The 21673-nt window shown below is 43.8% G+C and overlaps 1 protein-coding gene across 1 annotated transcript in view; it reads left to right on the plus strand.

Moving 5' to 3' along the window:
* Nucleotides 1-3816, plus strand: part of GRAP2 (GRB2-related adaptor protein 2) — a 13850-nt gene extending 10034 nt beyond the window's left edge. The window contains exons 6-7 of the mRNA XM_010007807.1: nucleotides 1330-1449; nucleotides 3637-3816. Of these exons, the coding sequence (XP_010006109.1) occupies nucleotides 1330-1449; nucleotides 3637-3816 (300 nt within the window). The remainder of the gene's footprint in view (nucleotides 1-1329; nucleotides 1450-3636) is intronic.
* The last annotated feature ends 17857 nt before the right edge of the window (nucleotides 3817-21673 follow it).

The following is a 21673-nucleotide window of genomic DNA, read 5'->3' on the forward strand; positions in this document are numbered from 1 at the left end:
CTGCTGAAGGGAAGAAGTCCAAAGCCATGTCCCTATAGGCAAGAGAGCTCCATAGAGCAAGGCCAGGGACAATGGTGAAATGGCTGTTCTCTCATCAGACAAGTTGTGTTGCCTGTCAGGAGACTGCTGATGAAATAACACAGTTTCTGACAAAGCTGAGGGCCTGCACTCTTTGGAGCACAGTCTATGCATGAGTCACATTTGATATGGAGGAGAAACACCCATATGAGGAAGTATCTATGTAGTAAGTATTGCAGCTGCAAAGCCAGATTGAGTTAACTCACTTTCTGGCAGGGACAGGTGAGGTGCAAACTGTGCTCCAGTTTCAGGCAATCTCAGAAACCTCTGAGGCTGACAAACGTGCCAGTGAGACCAAGGAAGCTTTTGGAGGAGAAGGTACACAAAAGGAAACAGCAAGAGGGAGAGGACGAAAGCTGTTTACAAGCAACAGCAAGCACAAACTGTTGTTCTTCATCTCCTCTGTTGACACAACTGATCACACCCCATGTCACTGAAGCACTGCTGCAACCTGAGCTAACGTGATAACAGATTCTCTCACACTGTTATAATAAAAAAAAAGCTTAATGCATGTACTAAGGGCCTGGGGGGATGAAGATACTCAGCACCTCTCAGCTGTGCAGACAAAAGAGAACTTTCTCCCCAGATCTTGCCTAAGTCCTCTCTCCATCTGTCTGGACTGATTCATGTTGATATGACTTCAGATGTGTAGTCATATGGCTTCTTTTCTTTTTTTTAACCTGCTTTTGTCCCTTTCCTGTTGGGTTAATTGGGTTATCTGGATTCTCAGGCTTGTTCCCTGCCCTTTACAGCATGGAGCAGCCCAAAGGAAAAGTAAAATAGTGAGACCTCAGATACACAGTCAGCTGCATCAGAATCTCTGTTATTCCACCACCATACAGGACAGAGCAAGAGCAAGGAGTGGGCAGGACTGGAGCATAACAACTATAGACTGGCAAACGCTCCCTTGGCAAGCATGGCTTCTCACCAGTGAGTTAGAACAGCCTTAGTTTTTCTCCAGAAGCCAAAAAGGCCCCTCTCTTAGCACTTTTCCCAGCAGTTGTGGTACACAGCTGAGCACAGTTTACTTTCAACTTCTAAGAAAAATCCAAAATGGAACAGTCCAAAGTGACTTCTTACATGAGGAGCAGTGCTTGCAGGACTGCAGCATAGGGACTCTGCTGGAAGCAGATATATAATAAGATTTACTTGAGGGCCGAACCCTGACTCCCTGGCCACAGTGACTCTTAAAGCCCCTTATTTATACACCTCAGCATATTAATGACTTTTCTCTTGATGTCGTCTTTCTAGGATAGATATGGTGGGAGTCTGGACAGGAAAGATGGGTTGCGTGGACTAAGGGATCATGGCCAAGGAAGTGCAGCAGCCATGCATCGGAGACATACAGACCCACTGCACCAGCAGACACCGGTAGGTGAAGTACCTGGAAGTCTCCATCTGCCCAACTCAAGGGGTCTCTTAGCAATGGCCAAGCAGTCTGGGCAATGTCACCTGTACAGAGGTTGCACGAGGAACAGTGTATTAAGCCTGTTGGGACACACCTTAGAAGGTGTTTCTGAATCTCAGGACTCTGTCACAACCACTCGAATCTGCTTCTGGGGCACTCTGAGGGTAGAACTGCAGTGTTACACCAGCGTAGTTCTTGGGCTCATCTCAAGGCCAGTCTTATGTGCAGACTTAGTAGGAGAGGGAACCTAGCATGAGCTCAACATGACAGGCATATTTGGGCACTATGAATGAGGTTCAGATCAAGCATGAGTTCAGTCCTGTGGAAGACATTTCTGAAAACTTAAGGATCTTTCCTAGAAGGGCTTCATGTCCATCAATGCAAGGGACCAGAAAGCATCTTTCCCACCACAACCAAGCCTTCCTAAGCACAGTAGCTAGAAGTACAGTACTCTTCCCAAGTCCTTGGGAGAGCTGCCTCATGATACTGTACCATTCTACAGTGCTCCTTCTGTCTTGCCATCCACTTGCAGTCACGCTGTCTCTTCCACTACATTTTGCTTCAGTGCTGAGAAGGGAGGTCATCACTCAGTTCTACTTGTCTGAACCTGGCACATTCTCTAAGACCAACTATCCCACCAAACTGGGACTCACCTACCTGTCACCCTTACCTTTCAGAGCTTCTTAGCACAGTGTTTTGGGTAGGATCCAGGTATGTCTCTGTAGACATGTCAGACTGCTTTCCTACCTGGATCCATACTGGCAGGTGACCTTAAGTAACCACCTGATCTGCAAATTCCCATTATGTGAATGCCAGTATAGAGCATGATGTCTTTCTCTGCCTCAGCCCATTATTCCAGTGCCAACTCCAAAGTATTTCTCCATCAGCTCCTAGGAGTCTGACCAAAGGTATGTTCCCCTTCCTTGAGGAAATGAACAGCCTAGCCCAAAACGACCACAGAATCTAGATCCAAACAGGGAAGGGAAGGACAGCATAATTTTATCCAGTGTTTAAGAGGACAGCTTGGATTGGGAAACTGGGAGGGGATATGTCTCCTTTGAGCAAAAGGCCCAAATCTTTATTATAAACCAGGTCAAAATACAATAGCTTTTATCCCTCAGAAGCTGTGGCAATGAATAACAACATGCCCTTGCTTGCCACCGCCCATCAGTGATATAGAAGCCACCAAATCAAATTCTATGAAGGTCTATATGTCCAGCCAAATGACTAGGAGCCATGTCTAAGCATGAATTGAAGATTAGCAAAAGTTAGTCTGTCTTCAAATAGATCTCTCCCTGTGTGGCTGCAAAATACACTTCCCAAGTTTTCCATGCCCCATGGTGTGGGTGCCAACAGTTTCCCAAAATAGAATCCCATGCTATGTCCTTTAAAATCTGATTTCTGGTCAAAATGACAGATTGACTGTAAAGTCTCTTATGATGAAGTTCTCATAAGAAAAAATCTGACTATAGTGCTCATTAAAGTACGAACCCAAAATAAACTAATACACCCAAACTGTTCCTTAATCTTTTTGATCTCAGGAGACTGACCTTGGGGAGAGTCAAAAGAAGATTTAAGACCCTCCTCTCTGCCCCAGAAGTGCCTGAAAGAGCAAATACCATTCTTTACAATGTTCACTAGGCTTGCCTGTGTGCCAGCTCTCTTGATGTATCCCTCACTATCCTCTGCTGGCCCAGGACACATTTCTAGATCCCTACCAACATCAGTCTGCCCACCTAGAGCCATTTGCTTACAGTGTACAGCCCAGCAAATACTCAGGCAGGAGCTCTTTTCTGTGCTCTCATTACTAGCTTCAAACGTGGCTGTCACAGGTGAAGGAGACAGACCCATGTGAACACTGTTTCCTAAGGACCTGCTCTCAGACTGACTTTTCAGCTTTTGGTGTAAACACTTATGAATGTACTGAGGCTTCTGAGAACCCAAGCACCATCCCTTGGGTGCCCCAGTAAATTGATGCCTCCTTCCTGGAAGCTTCACCACTCCCTGGTTTAATTAGAAGATGGTCTCAATTTCAGCATTGTTTGCCCTCTCTTAGTGAACATATGTACTGGGGTCTAAGAGGGGTGGGAGGAGGATGATTTTTAAGAGTTGTGGCTCATTTTCCCTGCCTGTCTCCATTCCCTTTCCAGCGCACGCTATGGGTCCGGGCCTTATATGACTTTGAGGCTGTGGAGCATGATGAGCTGGGCTTCCGCAGTGGAGACATCTTAGAAGTCCTGGACAGCTCCAACCCATCATGGTGGAAAGGACGTCTGCGTGGGGAACTGGGTCTCTTTCCTGCCAACTATGTCACACCAGTGCTCCTGTGAGGGCACAGTACACCCCAGAGGGCCAAGCTGGAGCTGCTCTCCTGCCATGACAGGGACAGAGAGGGAGTGCATCTTCACTTGCCTCCAGGACATACAATGCTTTTGATTTTGTGTTAATTTATTGTCAAATGATCTTTTGAAATGTTGGTATGAAAGGGAACCCTTTGAAGAGGACAGGAATTTTTTCCCCTATATTTCACAACCATGAAGGGGAGGGAGAAAAAATCCTGGACTACTCATTGAGACCTTGCTGGATCCTCCCTGCCCTGTTTCTGCAATTAGGTTTGTTCCGTGGCAATGCACCTCAGACAAGTCAGGCTTCAGTATTTCAGTCTTACCCCTTCCTTTTGGATCCAGTAGCACTCACAGTCTCTTCAGGGTCTATTTGACCTTTCCTTCAGAGGCAGAAAGAACACCCAGGTGAATTAAATGAGCATTGGCAATTACATAAATCCTCCAGGTAGAAAAGGAAAGTGAGGAGATTTAGGCTGAGTTGCAAGGTAACCTTGACTTTACTAAATAGTTTCTGGCTTACCTCTCTACAACCTTCTGTGGGTATGGACTGTATGGATACACCAAATGAAAGGATTCTTTAAGATTTTGTACAAACAAACCAGTGGTGAGGGCAAGAAGCTACTTTCTTTGCTTTTTCTGGTAGTTCTGCTCTTCTTCTGCTCCCCATAACAACAGCTTGTCCCATGTTCAAGGTGTTCTCTGAGACATCCCGGTTAGAACAGGTCAGGCCCTTCAGCTAAATTAATCTCCACTGGATTGGATAACAGTAAGTATCCTCACTGGTTCTTTTTGTAAAACTGAATTGGGGAGGGGTTGAAGAGAAGAGGTTTTTCTGGCTTGGTGGCAAAAGTTCTTTCCCTGAGAATGTGGGGTGTTCAAGATCACTCTGCACTTGGCTCTGACTTTCTATTGGAGTGCCTCATCCAACAGGTTAAGCTGCTACTTTACAGTACGCAGAAAATAAAGTTGTGGCCAGTCTGTTCTCTGTCCCAGTTTCTCTTGGATGAAATAAGTCTAAACCATTGCTGAGTGAATGCCCAGATGTGATACAAATATACTGCACATTAAAAATTATCCAAACCCTGTTGAAGGAGATGCTGCTGCATAACCACTGCTTAGACAAATTGATATTAAACAAGCTGCCTGATTTTTTCATGACATGTAGGACCTTGGCAGTCAGCAAGGAAGTGATGATTTATTATTCTTCGGAAAGAAAGAAAATGCATCAAAAAACTCTAAACACAAATCAGACCCATCAGGAAAAGTGTTTTTAAACGTTGTTTGTCCCAATGGGAGAAAAATAATCCAGGAAATGGGTTCTTGGTAAAGTCCAATTTAATGGAGTTGGCCTAAACAAAGCTGCCAGCTAGACAGAGTATTAGCAGAAAGAACCCACCGTCAAATTTCTGAGAAAACTCCATCAAAAGTAGCTTATTAGTTGGTGAAGTAAAAGGAGAAAAATTAACAAGGCATATAAGCTTTAAATAGAATAGAAAACTTGGAAAGACACACAAGAAACACGAAACAAGAGTTTATCTCCATTGGTTGCCAGGGTGGTTCAGGAAACGGAGAGATACCATATGACATCCTAGGCTGGAGTTGGCCCTGTTCTCATGTAGGAGACTGTTTTGGATTTACAGCATCTCCTTTTGAAGTGAAGTCCATGTTGCTTCTTTTGGAACAAGCTACTTTATTACTGGGTTGGTGTGAGGGTGTAACCTCAGTGACTCCACAGTCTTGAAGACTGTTTTGTTGCAATTTGCTCCTTGTTTTTGTTGTTCGTTTTCTTTGCTAAGGTAATATCAAATTTGGATGAGAGAGGGTTAATATTCAGTCAGAGAGATGAAGACCAGGGGAAGATGGAAGCAAAGTAATCAGAGACCAGAGCACAGGCAGGGGAGGGACATGAATGATTAATCTTTCATAGTCAGGCCTGGTTGAAACAGAAGAAATGGCATGTTCACCCTTACTCCCACTATGTCAAATCACCCTTCAGCTAATTCTGTTTTTTTGATGAGTTACTTTTAAAATTAGAAGCAACATCTCCCTTTCTTTCCCTCAGCACTCTAAAGATCCTCTTGGTAGTGAAGATGTAGTTGCACAAAATTAATTGAAGATAATGCACTTAGCAGTTTGATAGCTCTTCACACATTTGAAACCCCTTTACAGAGATTAACTAATTAAGCAAGTCCAAGTAGTACATTTAAGTACACCCATGCTAACTCATGATTCGTTTGAGGAAGAGGTAAATTTTCACGTGATTTTTTTAATTGATGTTTAAGGAATTAATATGTGAGGTAATTAGCATTAAAGGACTGCGCACTAATTATGGGCAACATACCAGAACCACAGTGAAATCATTGCTTCTCATTATGAGTGGCACCCAATGGCGCCAAAACTACTAGGAGGCAAAGGTATCACAGCATCTGTGCTAACCATACCAGTGCCATGTTCTGCACTGCCTTGGTTTGGTTTGCATCCCCAGCCTCACTTGCCTCTTCTTTTCTCCTTGCCTGCTCCTCAGAGCAGAGGCAGTGCTACCCTGCATTCACTCTACATGCCAGCAGCTGGGAGGCAAAGGCGTCAGGCTGCATTTTTGTGCCCTCCCACAGTAGAAGCTGTTTTGTTCCCAGCAAAACTACGCCACAGAGAACCATGGCCCTTCCCAAGTCAATGGGTCTCCGGATACAAGGAGAGGTGTGGGCAAAGGAGGACATTTTCCTGGTGTAGAAGGTGCTGTAGCCACAAGATGAAGGTGATTTCCATGCCCTGTGCCATTTTCTGCTGTAGTCTACTCATGAAATGAAACTTCATGTAGATCAGGTCCCTTAATAAGGAAAAAAAAGAAAGCGAGAGACACTCCTCCACCCACATGCCCTGCCAACCTTCCTGCTCCTTTTGGCAACAGATTTTAACTGTAACACTATCCTTGCTAATATTGTGGTGCTTCACTTAGACCAGTTCTGTGAAAGCATCAGATTCTATTGCCCATGCAAGAGGCACATGTTAGTAGCGTAGGACAGGAGCCTCCAGATGACAGTGTGGTGCACTGACTTTACCTGACATTTGTCAATGTTTCATAATGAACTAACCCTCCAGAACACATCCTGAAAGAGAGCCCTGTGGAGCCTAAACGGGAAAGAATAAAGAGGAACCCAGAGAAGTATTTTGTTTGGTATTTTTCTTAAGCAAGAAAGACAGTTCATGAGAAAAGAGATTGTAACAGAGATAAAAGTAGGGAAAAGTATGTGGGAAGGCGAACACTGTTATGAAAAATGAAACAGAGGAAGCTGAACTGCACATGGAAAAATAAGTTTGATGAGCACAGCTGAGCCTACATTCTGCTGCAGATCCATATTTTGTTTATAAATGTCTCTGTGATTAATAAGGCTGAGCAAAAAAACAGTAAATGGAAATGTCCTTTCATGTGAAAGCTTTCCGGGTAGTTTTCTGTGCCATAAAATAGAGATGTCTCTGTCTTGTACATACTTACCGTAACAGCTGCACTCACTGGAGTGTGCTGCAGAAACAAAGGGAATATGGCTGGTTCCCATCTGACTGCTGACAGGATAAGACCACCAGGGAGAAAACCCTCAGTACTGCCACAACGTCAGCACCTGGTCAAGCTGCTGGGACAGTCCCCCCGTACCAGGGATACAAGTTCCTGGGTTGTTGCTGGCTTCTGGTTGTTTTTTTCATACTAAAAGTAGTTTTCAATTTCAGTAGGCTGTGCAGGAAATTTGGAGCTCTTCATGACAGGTGCATGTTCATGTTTTCTATTAGCAGCACCTCTCATCCTTCCTCCCCAATGGGATCTTGATGCTACAGGCTCTTAGAAGGCCATTTTGCCTTTAGCCCTTGTGGAGAGCAATCAAGGACACCAAAAGCAAAAGATCCAGCAGCCAGAACCATGTGGTCAGGAGTAATCAGCCTTGAACATCAGTGTGGTACCAGCTGGGACAGTTTGCACTGCAGGAACAATGTAGTCCAGCAGTGAGGTGAAGGGTGAGCTCTACCCTGAGTGGGGGGAAGCAGGTCTTTAATTATATCAATGTCACATCATAGGGACAACAAGGATGTCTGATGGGACAGAGATGTGGCACAGGGCTGTGCTCAGACTATGGCTCTGTTTCTGCAGCTCTCTGCCAAGAAACCTGGGTTACACCAGACCAGATATGAGAAGTATTTGGCAATCCTGTTCCTTCTAATGCTGTCTGCCCCATGCAACGTGGCCAAGAATGTTACCTGCACCTCCCCACAGCTGCAGCCCATCACCTCACTGTCCCTGGATGCACCAGAAAGCCCATCACCCAGCTTCTGTCTCTGTGCTGCTCTAAGAAAGTCCTCTGCAGATATCTTATTTCAAATACTTGTTCAAAGCAATTGGCTTGGCTGATTTTAAATGAAACCCTATAGAGATCAGTTGAAACCACTAGTGTTCCCTAGATGATCCAGGCAGTAACATTTACTGGTTAAAACATACACATTGACTAAAGAGCTTTTGACACCCCACCACCCCACCACCCCTTGCTGCTGGAAGCTTTGCATTGCAGTGGGAAGCCATGAACTGAGTGTATGATAAAGCCCTTAATAGCACCAAGGAAGAGGGCAGAGCATTGCCAATTTCTCCAACTTTTAGAGGCAGTCTTCACGTGAGAGAATTCAGGAGCCTTAATTTGCATCCAACACAAAAGAAGTTTCTTACATAAGCAGAACTGAGAGTATAAGACTGCTGAGGACTTATCTGCAGGCTACAGGATAGCAGGGGAATAGGCAAGTGATCAGGAAAAGTTCACTGACCTTTGTGCAGAGGGAAAATTCAAAGCACATTATCTGCTGTCACTGTGCAAGTGTGAACTGCTTGGCAGGTACCCAGCCTGCTAATATGGAAATGCAAAATTTTACAAACTGCAGGAGTGCAGGGATCCTTGTAGACAAGTAGCTCAGGCAACAAAGGGAAGAAGAAGAAACAAACACATGAAAAGATCTCCAGATATCTTGTGGTTTCTCCTGGATAGTACAAGCAGGCTCATTTCCACCAGGATTCCTGAAAGATACAGCCATGGAAATTTTGTTTGTCACAAATAAAAATGAGAGCAAACCTGTGGAAAAAAAAAAATGTCATTTAGGACATGAGTCTACTACTGTGCACTTAAAGCTATAAAACGTTTATAGTGGCCCGGTATCATGACTGAAGTTCAATTCCCTGCTTGAGAGGCACTTCTGGAAAACTATTCAGTGCTATCCAGCCACAGATAAAGAATTTTTTTTATTTATTTATTTTTATTTTTTTTTAAAAGGCACCTTCTCTGCTGATGTAGAGGTCATTTGCATTGTACCTTTTATGCCTGTGTTGTACCAAGTGTCTCTGATTCAGACTGTAACTTCCTTGTGTTACCAGCCAGTCCTTCTCTCTGGTCAAATTCCAAGAACAGTGTTACTGCAGTGCTAAAAGATAACAGCAAAGAGCAGGAAACAGTCTGTGGTGACCCATCTCATGACTGAGTGTTTTCTGCCAGGTGCAGCACGCCAACGGTCTGGCTGCAAAATGCTGAATTAGAAGAAAGACTGCATCAGCCTTCTTTTTTCTTTTTTTTTTTTTTTTTCTGTCTCAAAATATTTGTTGGAGGAAGGGAAGTCAAGTACAAATTTGCTACCAGCACCGAGGGGAACTGCCCTTTGCTTTGCCACTCCTAAAGTCATTTTCATAAGAGCTGAATGCATGTGCACCACTGCCAGCTGATTCTGAACAAGAAACTTTTTACACTAACTTGGCAAAGGTGTGAATAAGAGGGATCTGTAGTAGCAGAGACTCACCTTTCTGTAGCTGCGTATCTATACACCTGAGCTTGCCTTATTTACCTGTTATCGGATGAAGATGGTCTGCTCATAACAATGGCCACGAGTTCATCAGAGCAGGTGAGTCAATCAAACAGCACATTGCAACCCTGCAGAAAACAATCCACTTGTTTTTTGCCAGGTTAATTAGTTGAGTCAGCTCACACAGAGCAGCATAAGGAAGCCCAGAGCTAGCGCAGGGTGAGCAGTGGGAATGCACAGCCAGGAGGGAAAAAGCAAAGGTAAAGACAGAACCTCCCATTTCTGGCAGCAGGAGCTATTAGATCACCTCCTCCTGGGCTGCAGACTCAGCAAAATGAAAACTTACTTGGCTTTGAGGATGCCATAATGTCTTCACATGAGTATGGAATCCTTTCTTTAAACCTTGTTTGGGAGATCAGGGTGCGTGCAGGAAAGGGGGAAAGAACTCACTTCTGCTAAAATAGTGTGTCCTTTCATCTCCTTTCCAGAAGCTCACAAAAAGACTTTTCATTTCAACAGCAAAGCTGTATGAGTTTATTTTTTGTCTGTAAATTAAAGCAGGAAAAAGTAATTCCTAACATGGTCACATCATTCAAATTCTCAGTTATTCAAGCTATTATCAGCGTTACCTCTGAGGGGAATGGACCATGCACAACAGTTTTCAGGAGAAAAAAAAATAATGGCAAGAAGCAGCTTGCTGCCCTGTGAAACAGCTAAATTAGTGCCACTTGTTGCTGATGCTTCTGTCTCTGGGTGGGGTGCAGCTATCAGTCATGTTTATCAGGTTGGAGAGCACACCAGTGCTTGCTTACATATTTCAATCTTCTGCATCAGCTGACCAAAATGATAGCTGCATATTCACATTTAAAATGTGCTTGACTTGAAGAGGACAGACATTTCACAAACACTTACACAGCAGAATGCACTCTGGAACAACAGCCATAAACATCTTGACTTTAGGACTCCAAAGATAAGAGGTAAGGCTTCAAGACACACAAATAGGTGGTTTGCGCTGACTTTAGACAAATTCTGACTAAAACATGCATATTTAAAAGAGAAGATTCATAACCACTTGAGCAGCATTAACAAGCTCACTGTGGTCTCAACCGCACAGTCTCCAGCTCAAGGCTGGCAAGAGGGCTGGAAAACTGTGGCTTGGGTTATGGGAAGCTGGAGAATATCGTCACGACTGTCCCTGCAGTCTTCTGAGACAGTCTTCCTTTGGTTCTGCTGGTGACTTGAAGGCCAACCACTATAATGAGAAATACCATTACTAAGAAATGAGTGGTGATGCTTATTGTCCTTATAGGAAAAAATTACATACAAAGCCTATGTTTCTGAAGTGCTGGCTTCCCCAGGTCTAGAGGAAGCTGTCTCTTAACAGCAGCCTGATTTAGCCTGAGTGTGCAGCTGTGGCCCATGCAGGCTTGAGTGTGACTCTGGGAGAAGGGGGGCACCTGAGAAGACATTTGAGCAGACAAATGGGGCTGAGTTTTGTCTGAGTAAGTCACTGTTGTAGGTTTTAAGGCCATGGAGCTATTCTGATTTTTACCAGCTGGGGTTCTGCCTCATTATTCCAGAAAGAGATCATAATTTAATGTGATAAGATCTTCATGTAGGGAGCCAAAGGGTGTGGGTAGTGATTTACTCCTCTTTGAAATTATAATTACCATCTTTCATCTATTTAAAGAATCTTTATATTTACCTGTATAAGACAGTCTAATACGGTCAAAGCCTCGTGGTTTTCTTTTCTCATGACTCAGACAAAGCTGACCACAGCTCTAAAGCATTTCTCAACCTACTCTTCATATTATGCTTTATTGTTTCTGCCTTACTTCTACAGCCTCCAGCTTATTGAAAAAGTTGCTGCAAAAGGTGGTGGTTTTTTTTCCACTCATGTCTGTACAGGGAAAATGTGTCATTTAGGAAAAGCAGCTAGTCAACTTAGAGCTAGTTCAGCTCAGTAAATAACTCAAGCTGGTGACTGTGGTATGGCTGACTCACAGTAAGTGATCAAGCCAAGCATCCTGCACAGATGCACGCTGTCCAGACAGCAGAAGTGAAGGACATTGTGCTTGGCAGAGGCCCATCTGGTGTAGAATAATAGGCCTCACAGGGGAGTCAGTGAAGAACAACTGTGTTGTAAGTGTGCTAAGGTGGCTATCCTGTGTAAAGAAGAGCTAACATTCCAAGGAGTGGTGTGTAAGGAGGCTGAAACCTAACATACAAGACGTGTTGTGTTCAGAGAGTAGTAACCAAGATCAACTACACCATTTTTAATGCAGCTGTCTTTTGTTCATGCAAAATTCAAATTTATGTTGAACATCCTGTTACTTAGGCTGTAGGTGCAAAACTTTTTCTAATAGGATGTGTACTGCTAGTATAGACACGGCTTGGCTGGCTCAGCACTGCAATCACGTTGACCTCCCATTTGCTTCCTGCCACTGTCTCCCTTTGCACTCACACATTAGCTAGAAGCTCTTGTCTTCATCATCACAGCTTCTCATTCCTTTGTCCTGCATCCTCAGCTCAAATGCTTCATTCTGGATTTCATTCTGTGGTGTTCCCAAACTTCAGTGCCCCCGACACCTTCTCTCTTACGACTGTGTAGATTTGCTTTCCATTTCATTTATTACACCAGTCAGGGACATTAGTGTGCTCTCTCTCTTTTTTTTTTTTTTTTCCCCCAACTTGCTGTAACACCTGGGAATGCTAAATCCAGACCAAGATGAAAGCTCTGTAATGCTGGCCCTATGGCCATGCCCCAGAGCTCCTGCAGCTTCCAGCTAGTGTTTAAGAGGTGAGTACAGGCAAGTAGACTGGAATAGCATAATGAAGCAATGAGGCAGGATAGGTCACTGTGATGGTCAAAGCAGCAGCCATTTTTTACTCATCTGAGCCTGGCAAGGCCTTGCCAGCACAAGTGCTCTACTGGCAGTCTGATCCTTTACCCCCCAGGTAAAGAGCAGTGAGGAAAGGAGAGTGCTTAAAGCAAAGACCACTGATCTATGTAGGACTGCAATTTTGACCCGGAACAATCATTTTGCCTCATGTTGTCAGCGTGTAGTTTGTAAGACAGGGCTGGCCTTCCCTCTCTGTCAGGACAGCATAGAGACACTCAGGTTGTGAACTAGTCTAGAAGTTTGAGTCACTCCTGTGGTATGAATGGTTGATTGTAATTAATAAGGGATGAAGCTGAGAGGACCCCTACAATGCAGGAATCCAGAGTCAGCAGGTCTAGCAGAATGCTGTGAAGTTTCAGCCTTGGCATAAAGGTTTGTCTTTTAGGAAGCAGCAGCCTGTGCAGGCAGAAATTAGAAATAGAAAAGTAGCAAATGCCAACTAGGGGAAAGAAAAAGAGACAGCAATTGTTTACAGCAGAAATTATGAAATGCAGAAAACTGACATGAAAAACCATGTACCTTGAGGACACAACCCCGGCTGAAAAAGCTAAAACCGTAAACGATTTTCAGAAAATCTGGAATAGAAAAAAATCTACCTATTATAGAGACTTAAAAATGTTGTTATTGTTACAGAGAAGACATGGGCCCTTGTGTCAGTTTTTATGGAACATATAATACGTATTCATCTTGGCAAACTCTGTCCTATAGCTTTGTCCCTATTTCCACCCAAAAAAAAAAAAAAAAAGGTCTGAAAGGAAGATAGTATTAAAACAATTTGCCTGGACATAACCTATGCTGAGAGAGGATGTGACAAGTTCAGAAAATAAGACTGGAGGAGCAACAAGGCAGGGGAGAGGATAGTTTTCATTGAACCATGACTCCCAAGTCCATGAGAGCCTCAGTGTCACACAGAATAGAGGACAACTAAATGGGAAGTCACAAAGGCCCCAATCCTTACAGAATTTTTTTAATTTTTTTTTATTAATGGCATCTAATGCCCATTAGTTGCAGTGGAGCTCCCACGCATAAGTGGGAATTCAATGTCTACATACATTTGAGGATCTGACCCTCCAAAATGTACCCCACAAGACCCCACAGAGTCCCTGGGGCCTCTTCTGTGCCAGGGCTGCTGTGGGGGAGTACCATGTGGGATGGGAACAGAGCATCCGGTCCCTGTGGTGGAGGGCAGTTGCTGCACACAGGATACTCTGGCACAGACTGCTGACATCCTGGATCAAAGTTAATTACTTGTGCCTTCATTTTCGTTCTCTGGCTTTCCCACTAATGTTTCTTCCATATTTCTATGGTTTTGTGTGTGCAGCTGCCTGCGGTCCAGAGGTCTATTATCTTCCCATCCTGACATCTTGATAGGCAGTAGAATGAGTGGGATAGAGCACTAAGAGGTAATTAACATTCAGATAGGTCAGGAGCTCACTTGGGGGTTGTGCTTGACTGGGTTTTCCCAATTTCTCGTCAGAAACAAGTGTTGATAGAGCGAGAGCAGTCACCAGTGGTGAAACTGCAAGCATGAAATCAGACCTTGGAGGTGCTTCAGAAGTACATGGGGGCAAGGAGGATTTCACCTTGCACATTTGCTCAACTGCCAGAAAGGGAAGTCATGAAATGCTGCTCAGAAAAAACAGAATGTGCTGCAGAGAGCTCCTGTTTGCATCCTGCACCTCTCCGCTACCATCCAGACCAACCTCATGTTCTGAGAAGTTTCCTTTCTGATCAATGTCATGTGTCAAGTGCCTTCCTCCTGTCCTATAGAGAGCTTGCTGGTCCCTTATTTTCAGTGTACACTAATATGTATGTAGACTGTGTGTATGTGTGCATTGGTAGATGTAGTTAGTACCTGTTTAGGTTTGTGGGCATGTGTGCTCATTAGGAGTTTCATAATTTCTCCTGGAGTTTCCTTGTGTGTAAAATGGAGATAATAACATGTAATTACCTACCTTGCAGGGCTGTTGTAAGGACAAATTAACCAATGCTTGTGTGGGTGTTTGCAGATGAAAAGCATGATATTAAGACTAAATATAATGATTGAATGTTACAGAAGAGAGTTTGTATTTATTATGGTGACTGAAGATGAGACGAGCACTTTGTAGGTGTTTATTTCTTGTGCAGTACTAAGTATTAGTGGAAGGTGGGAAACTGGGGGAACTGAGTTTAGGGTAGGTGTCAAAAAGATGGTTAATCTTTAACCTTATAGCCTACCAATTTTATTCTTCTCCTTTTAACTAAAACTGATGCTGAAGAAGGGACAAGAGAACAGAGGAATGAAGACAGGGCCAAGATCTATAGTAAGGGAATGAAAACAAAATACAAGTGAAAAATCATGATTTCTAAGAACAAAAATGTAATAACTGAATGGGAAAATAAAAGCTAGAGCAAATGAGGACAGGCAGAAAAAACCTTCAGGGATTCATTGTGTTAAATTATCTCACTACACAGAATTACAAGCAAGTAAACACCAATTTAAAAGATGCATCAGAAACAATTGATGGAAAGCATGTGCAGGGAAAGAAAGAGTGGAATGGGAAGGAAACAAGATGCTCTTAATTATTTTTTGTTTTCATTTAATTAGTGTAATGGCATCTTTTTTTTATTTATTTCCTATACATTGTTGAGAGGTGCTTCTTTGCAAATCTTCAAGATGGTGTCAAGTCAACACATTTTTCCATGTGCTCCATAGGCAAGCTGGTGAGAGTTAAGGTGTGAATGCTTTTGTCAGGCTAAGAATGGCTCTGTCTGATTTCATTTGGCTTTCATGCTGTCTCTGGAGAATGAATGGAACAAATTCATTTCCATTTGCTCCAGTGAAGCTGTACCAGCTGTGAATCAGACCCATTCTCCCTGTTAAATGCAGCTGTTGCCCTGTGAAACCCTGATCCAAAGGCTTTTTCAGGTTAAAACCAGAAAGTTTAGTGATAAAACCAAAGCAAAACAAACCCCAAGACTTAATTTATTACCTTAATTTAATAATTGAACCTTATGAGGTTCAGTAAGAGTGAGTGTAAGGTCCTGCACCTGGGAAGAAAGAACCCCAAACACCAGTACAGGTAAGGGGTGGATCTGCTGGAAAGCAGTTTGGAGGAGAAGGATCTTGGAGTCCTGATCGACAGTAAATTACCCAAGAGCCAGTATGTCCCTGCTGCCAAGAGAGCCAATGGAATCCTAGGTTGCATAAAGAAAAGTGTGGCCAGTAGGTCCCATTCTTCCCCTCTACTCTGCCCTGGTGAAGCCACAGCTGGAATATTGTGTCTAGTTCTGGGCTCCCCAGTTCGAGAGAGACAGGGAGCTACTGGAGAGTCCGGAGGAGGCCAACAAAGAACTGGTGGATTGGAGCATCTCTCTTATGAGGAAAGACTGAAAGAGCTGGGACTCTTTAGCCTGGAGATGAGAAGGCTGAGAGAAGACCTTATCAATGTATATAAGTATCTAAAGGGTGGATGCAAGGAAGATGGACACAAGCTCTTCTCAGTAATTCCCAGTGTCAGAAAGAGGGGCAATGGGTACAAGTTGGAACATAGGAAGTTCTAAATATGAGGAAAAACTTCTTCAGAGTGAGGGTGACAGAGCACTGGAACAGGCTGCCCAGGGAGGTTGTGGAGTCTCCATCTCTGGATATATTTTAAACCCGCCCAGATGCAGTCCTGTGTAAAGTGCTCTAGGTTATTTTACTTCAGTGGGAGTGTTGGACTGGATGATCTCTAGAGGTCCCTTCCAACTCCAGCAATTCTGTGATTCTGTGAATTGTTCTGATCTCTCATTGACTATGGTGTGTGAGCTGCCTGGAGGACTGACAAGGGGAGGTGGATTACAAGGAGCAAGGGGTAAATAACCACTACACTGCAGCATTCAGGGAGCAGACTGCCTTTCTTTGCAAGTTATCCTGGGTTGGAATGACCCCTGCAGGGTCCTGTGGCCTGTTTGCCGTTGCTCCCTTTTGTTCACCCTTTCTCATTCCCACTCTCCCTTCTTAAACATCTCTCCAAATCCAAGATGACTCCAGTTCTTCACCTGGTCCTTGTTTCACATCTCTTCCTTGCACCCCAAAATTTATTTGGGACTGACTCACCCTGGCCTCAACTCACTGACCTAAATTAATCCTTTGTGAATTTCAACTGACTAAAATTGACGTAAATGGAATTACATCAGAGCTGAAATTAACCCAGTCTGACTAAAATAGCACCTGCCTTTTCTACCAAACCATTGCTTTTCCCTACCTCAAGATTTTAACATTTCATTCTCTTAATTGCTCTTTCTCCTATCCCACTGCCATGAGCAAGCTGTGTTCTTGGTGGTTGGTGTTGCCCTCTCCTTTCCAGTATTCTGTTCTCCTTCATCCCCACAGCAGAGGCTGTCCATCTCTGTGCACAGACACACCTTGCCTGGGCCAAAGTCTACACAACAGCTTTTCATCTTTCATTGGATTTTGCTGTCTTTCATGACAGAGATGTGACAGGTTGCACTGGGCACTTCATATGCCTGTAGAAATGACAGTGTAGGAGGGGAGTCAGGCAAAGGTAAAGTGATTTGCCAAAGGTAGCATAGCAGGTCAATGGTAGAGATGTGGATCTCAAGCTTCAAGCTCCTCTTCCATGACTATCTCTGTGTGAACATAGCATTTCTCACTATCTCTTACAATCCCTGCCTTTGGGCCTTTATCCTTATGTGGTGGTTAAACATCTCCTCAGTTTCTTTCTCATCCCCACTAGCTTTCTGACTTCTTTCAGCTTGCCCTTGGAGCCTGCTCATGTTGGTTGGGCTCTCTTCCCTCCTCTTGCAAAACCCCTGGCTGTTTGCTCCTCTCTGGTTGAGCAGAACTTTGTTTAGAAGTGTACTGCATCATTCACATCTGGCTATCTCTTTGAGGCAAGGATTTATTCTGTAATTACCCTAGCTTATTTATTATCATGGCATATACATCTGCAGTGTTATGCAAACTGTAAAAGCTTCTAGTTCTAAAGGTCACCATGGGCGTACCCTTTGTTTACCTTCCAAACGCAGATGAGCTCAGAACAAAAGGGAATCACCTTGATCTAACTAATTTACCAGGGCAGTGTTCAGAAAACTAGGTTATCTAGTGCTGCAGACAAACAACAGAATCCAAACGCCTTCTTCCAGCCAACTGAATGAATTCCCCAGCATTGCTGTGTAGTCTCATGGGAGCATATAGCTGCATGTCCTGAACACACAGAATCAGAAGCCTATCTGTTTCTCTCCCTAAATGTCAGATCTACCTAGTCTCCCATGCTGGGATTCACATATGGTGCTTCTCATTCTCCTGTGGGTATCATGACTGTCTCTCATTCCATAATGTTAAGTGCCAGCTAGAGCTTCCTGGAGGTGATGGACAAAGGCTGTGATGTTGCCTTGCCCAGGTAGATTTGGCCCCAAGCTCAAAAGAACCTTGCTGCAACAAATGCCCTTCAGATGAAGCCTAGTTGGAAAGCTGCCATGCTACCTGGTGATCAAGGCCACCACTACATCACTCACATTGCTCGTCACAAGCAGTGGCATGAGTGATATTTGAGCTGTAATTTGCTTTTCACATTGCTCCAGAGGTTTGAAAGAGGATTGCAAGACAATTACCTTACATGAGAGGATTAAATGACCCCACTACATCCCACAAGCAACTTGCAGGAAGAGTAGAAGGATGAATTAAATTTTTGTGAGAAATACAAAATGCTAGGCCATTAGTTGCAGTCCTCCCCAAGATCATCTGCTGTCTAATTGCATTTCCTGTCTTACTGTGGCTTAGTTCAATTGTCAGCATGAGGGAAAAAAAAAAATAAAATCCAATCATTGTTTCCTCTACTAATTGGCAGCCTCAATAAGGTGGAAGTAGAGCCATGAATACTGACCTCTCTCATCATGCTTGTCAGAGCAGAGATACTCTGGAAGGGATGGGGATCTGCCACAGGCTGCACTCTTCCTCAGGAGATGCAGCTGCTTCTGCAACAGAAGGAAGTAAATACAGGAGGGTGGGGAAGAAGGTGTGGGGGTCTGACAAACAGAAACGTTATTGAGCCAGCCTTGCTGGAAGAGTAAAAGGAAAAATGCCACTCTCAAGGGAAGATTTTTTTTAAAGATCCCACAAAAGGATGGCAGAGCAAGCAGAAAGAAGCAGGTGAGGAGGAAAGGCTAAACACAAGGAGACATCTACAGATTCTCCATTGTCAGGAGAAGACGAGGAAAAAGAAACATGGATAAGCTTAGAGCTGTGGCTTATTTCTGCTGCAGCTGCTCCTCCCCCTCCCTTCCTCCTGTTTTTTGCATGAGGGTGCAGCACAGTAACCTACTGCAGCCTCAAAATAAAGAGTAGTTAGGGACAATCTGTCTGAAAAATACCCCCTCTGGAGAAAGGAATCTCCTAAATATGGTAATCAAAGTCTTCAGATATTAACAGATGAGAATGGTTTATGAATCTGGATTAGATCAGAATCCACTGGAATATTTTTAAACCTCTATGACTGAAAGCTATAAACTTCCTAAAATGAATGCTGCTTAATTTAAAATGAGCAGCAAAATCTTGATTAATTGAGTTGCAAAATAAATTGATCTAAAAGCAGACACTGGAGGAACAAAAGTCTGTTATGCATTTGGGTTTTGCTTTTGGAAGAATTAAAAACCAGATCTTTCTGCCAATGCTAATATGAAAATACAATATTCTAAGCCTGAATTCAGGTGTCTGTAGACCCAGGGAGGGATGTCCTGGGTCACTGTCTCTGTGACACTGTCTCAGGGGCAAGACCATCACCAAGCCTCAGGCTGGCTGGCTTAGAAGCTCTTCTCTGCTGCAGTCCAAGGTAGGAGTGTCTCCTGTATCAAAAGAGAGGCACTGTGCTCGTGTTTGGGATGGCTGGAGTGCATCTCTACTTGGAGCAATGTTATAGCCTTTCTCAGTCAAATCAAAGGGTGACCTGTCCATAGGAAGAGAAGCCAGAACAGAGGCAGGGGATGTCACCTGCTATGATTTTTATGGCCATAGTTCTGGATCTATAAGGCAAAAAAAATAAACAGCAGATTTCAAGTGTGTAACTTCCTGTTAAGTTTTGTTTTCACACCTACAACACATCTCTTTGGAAACAGCCTTGCAGGGGGGAGGTCTGGTCAGCTCCTTTTATTTGTTTTCTCTGACTCATGGGAGTCATTGTACCCACACCATCTGCCTTCATGGAGCCATTGCTGGACAGAAATACCAGCGGGTGACAGGGAGGAATCTTCTGGAACTAACAATGCTTCTGATATGGTTATGAGCAGCTAAATTCTCCTCTACCTTGCCTCTCTGGATATTTTTAAGCAAAATACACATTAGAGGCCAATGTATGCTGATCAGTAAAGGGCACCTTCCAGACCAAATAAACACACTTCTACCACATCTTGAAAATCTAGCTGTATCTTCTATGTTCATGAATCACAGATCTCTTTGTTCCATCTCTAGATCTAATCCTACACTTAAGCCTTCTGCATCTCCTCTCATAGGGTTCCCTTTTTGTTTCCTATGCTACTCACTTTACAGTTTTCCATTTATTGTGGGGACCAACCTGTATTCTACTTTGTAGTTCAGGGCCCACTTCTAAATTCTCCTCCCCATAGGCCAGTCACATAGTTCTATTCCCTGCTCCTCCCCCATATAAAAAACAGGGGTTTCTTTTTTCCTATGTTGTTTGAGATATTTTAGACATTTTGCAGGATGGCAAAAACTTTGTGGAGGCCAGAGCCTCATCTCAGCTTCCCTGTGCTCTCTTTTCCTCCATGGATCATGCAGCTTTTCAAATGAATTTGTATACTCTTGGACATACTATGTCTCTTGCATTCTCTCTACTGACTCCCCTTAATCTACCACATAGCATTGGAACATCTTGTCCTTGTCATCAGCACACAAGTCCATTTCCCACCTCATCTGGTTGCACTGGCTGGTGGCTTGCTCCACTGTAGTCCCATTAATTGCTTCCTACCAGTTTGAACCCCATCCCTCCAACATCTGCCTGGGACATGCTTCTCAGTCTTCCCTCTGTGCTCCACTTCTCTCCCCATCAACTATCATCTGAGCCTTTTCTTCTCCAAAGAGCTGGTAGCAATGCACACTGACAGGTGGCCAGTATACAGGTAAGTACATGATGCTGCAGACTTGGTGCTGCCTTAACTTATCAGTGACCCCATTCCTGGTGTTCCTTTGTCTATAGAGTACACTGTAATTTGAGAGCTACATAATTATAGCTGCAATTAAGCATCCTATTGAGAGACTGCATTGCTTATTCCTCACTATTTTCTTTAGCAAGAGCTTCCATTCAGGGTTTGGCCCGTGTGCAAAGGGACTCCACAGCTGTTTTTCTTTTTTTCTTTTTTCTTCCCCCTCCTTGCAGAAGAAACCAAAGTAAACAAAGGTGATGTTAGTTTGTGGTTTTATTTTTTTAAGCTCTTCCCTGCAGCAGTCCTATGAAGCAGAAGCAGTATTTTCCTCATTTTACAGATAGGGAACTGAGGCACAGCAGATGATTTGGCCACAGCCCCACAGGGTAGCTCAGCTGCATTCTGAATTGCAGAGTTTTGAGTCCTTGACTATATGAGAGTTGAAATATTATGCAAGAGACCTGGGTCAGCATGATTTCTTACAGGAAACTGCCTCCAACAGTTGCCCTGTGAATGGGGAGCAGCCAGGGAGACAGCTAAAGGTCCTTCTGTGTGTGCTCAGTCAGCAAATACTTTGCTGCAAGAAACAAGCCCACTAACACAGTTCCTTTCTGCTCTCTTCAGAGGACTCTCTTACCTATTTATTCTCACATGGAAACAACAGCTGAAAAACTGAGTGGGAGGCCAGAAGCACTTGACTCAGTTGCGGCAATTCTCCAATTCAGCAGCTAGATTTTCTCCCTGAGGCAGTGTAATATGACAGAAAGGAAGCATCTGAAAGCATTTCTTCATCCTCTGGATTGCAGTCTGTCACTGCTGCTGCAGAAGTGACACACCTACCTTCCACCACCTGCAGCTCTTCAGGTTGCTGGAGGGAGAATGGTGAAGGCAAACACTTCTCCCTCTCCACCCTGAAATACCCTTGTTTCAGACTTTTTAGCTCTGCCAGTACTTGGATGTGACTAATGCACCCATTC

This window comes from Chaetura pelagica, unplaced genomic scaffold (genome assembly GCF_000747805.2).
Source record: "Chaetura pelagica isolate M959 unplaced genomic scaffold, ChaPel_1.0 scaffold1502, whole genome shotgun sequence".
Classification (NCBI taxonomy): Eukaryota; Metazoa; Chordata; class Aves; order Apodiformes; family Apodidae; genus Chaetura; species Chaetura pelagica.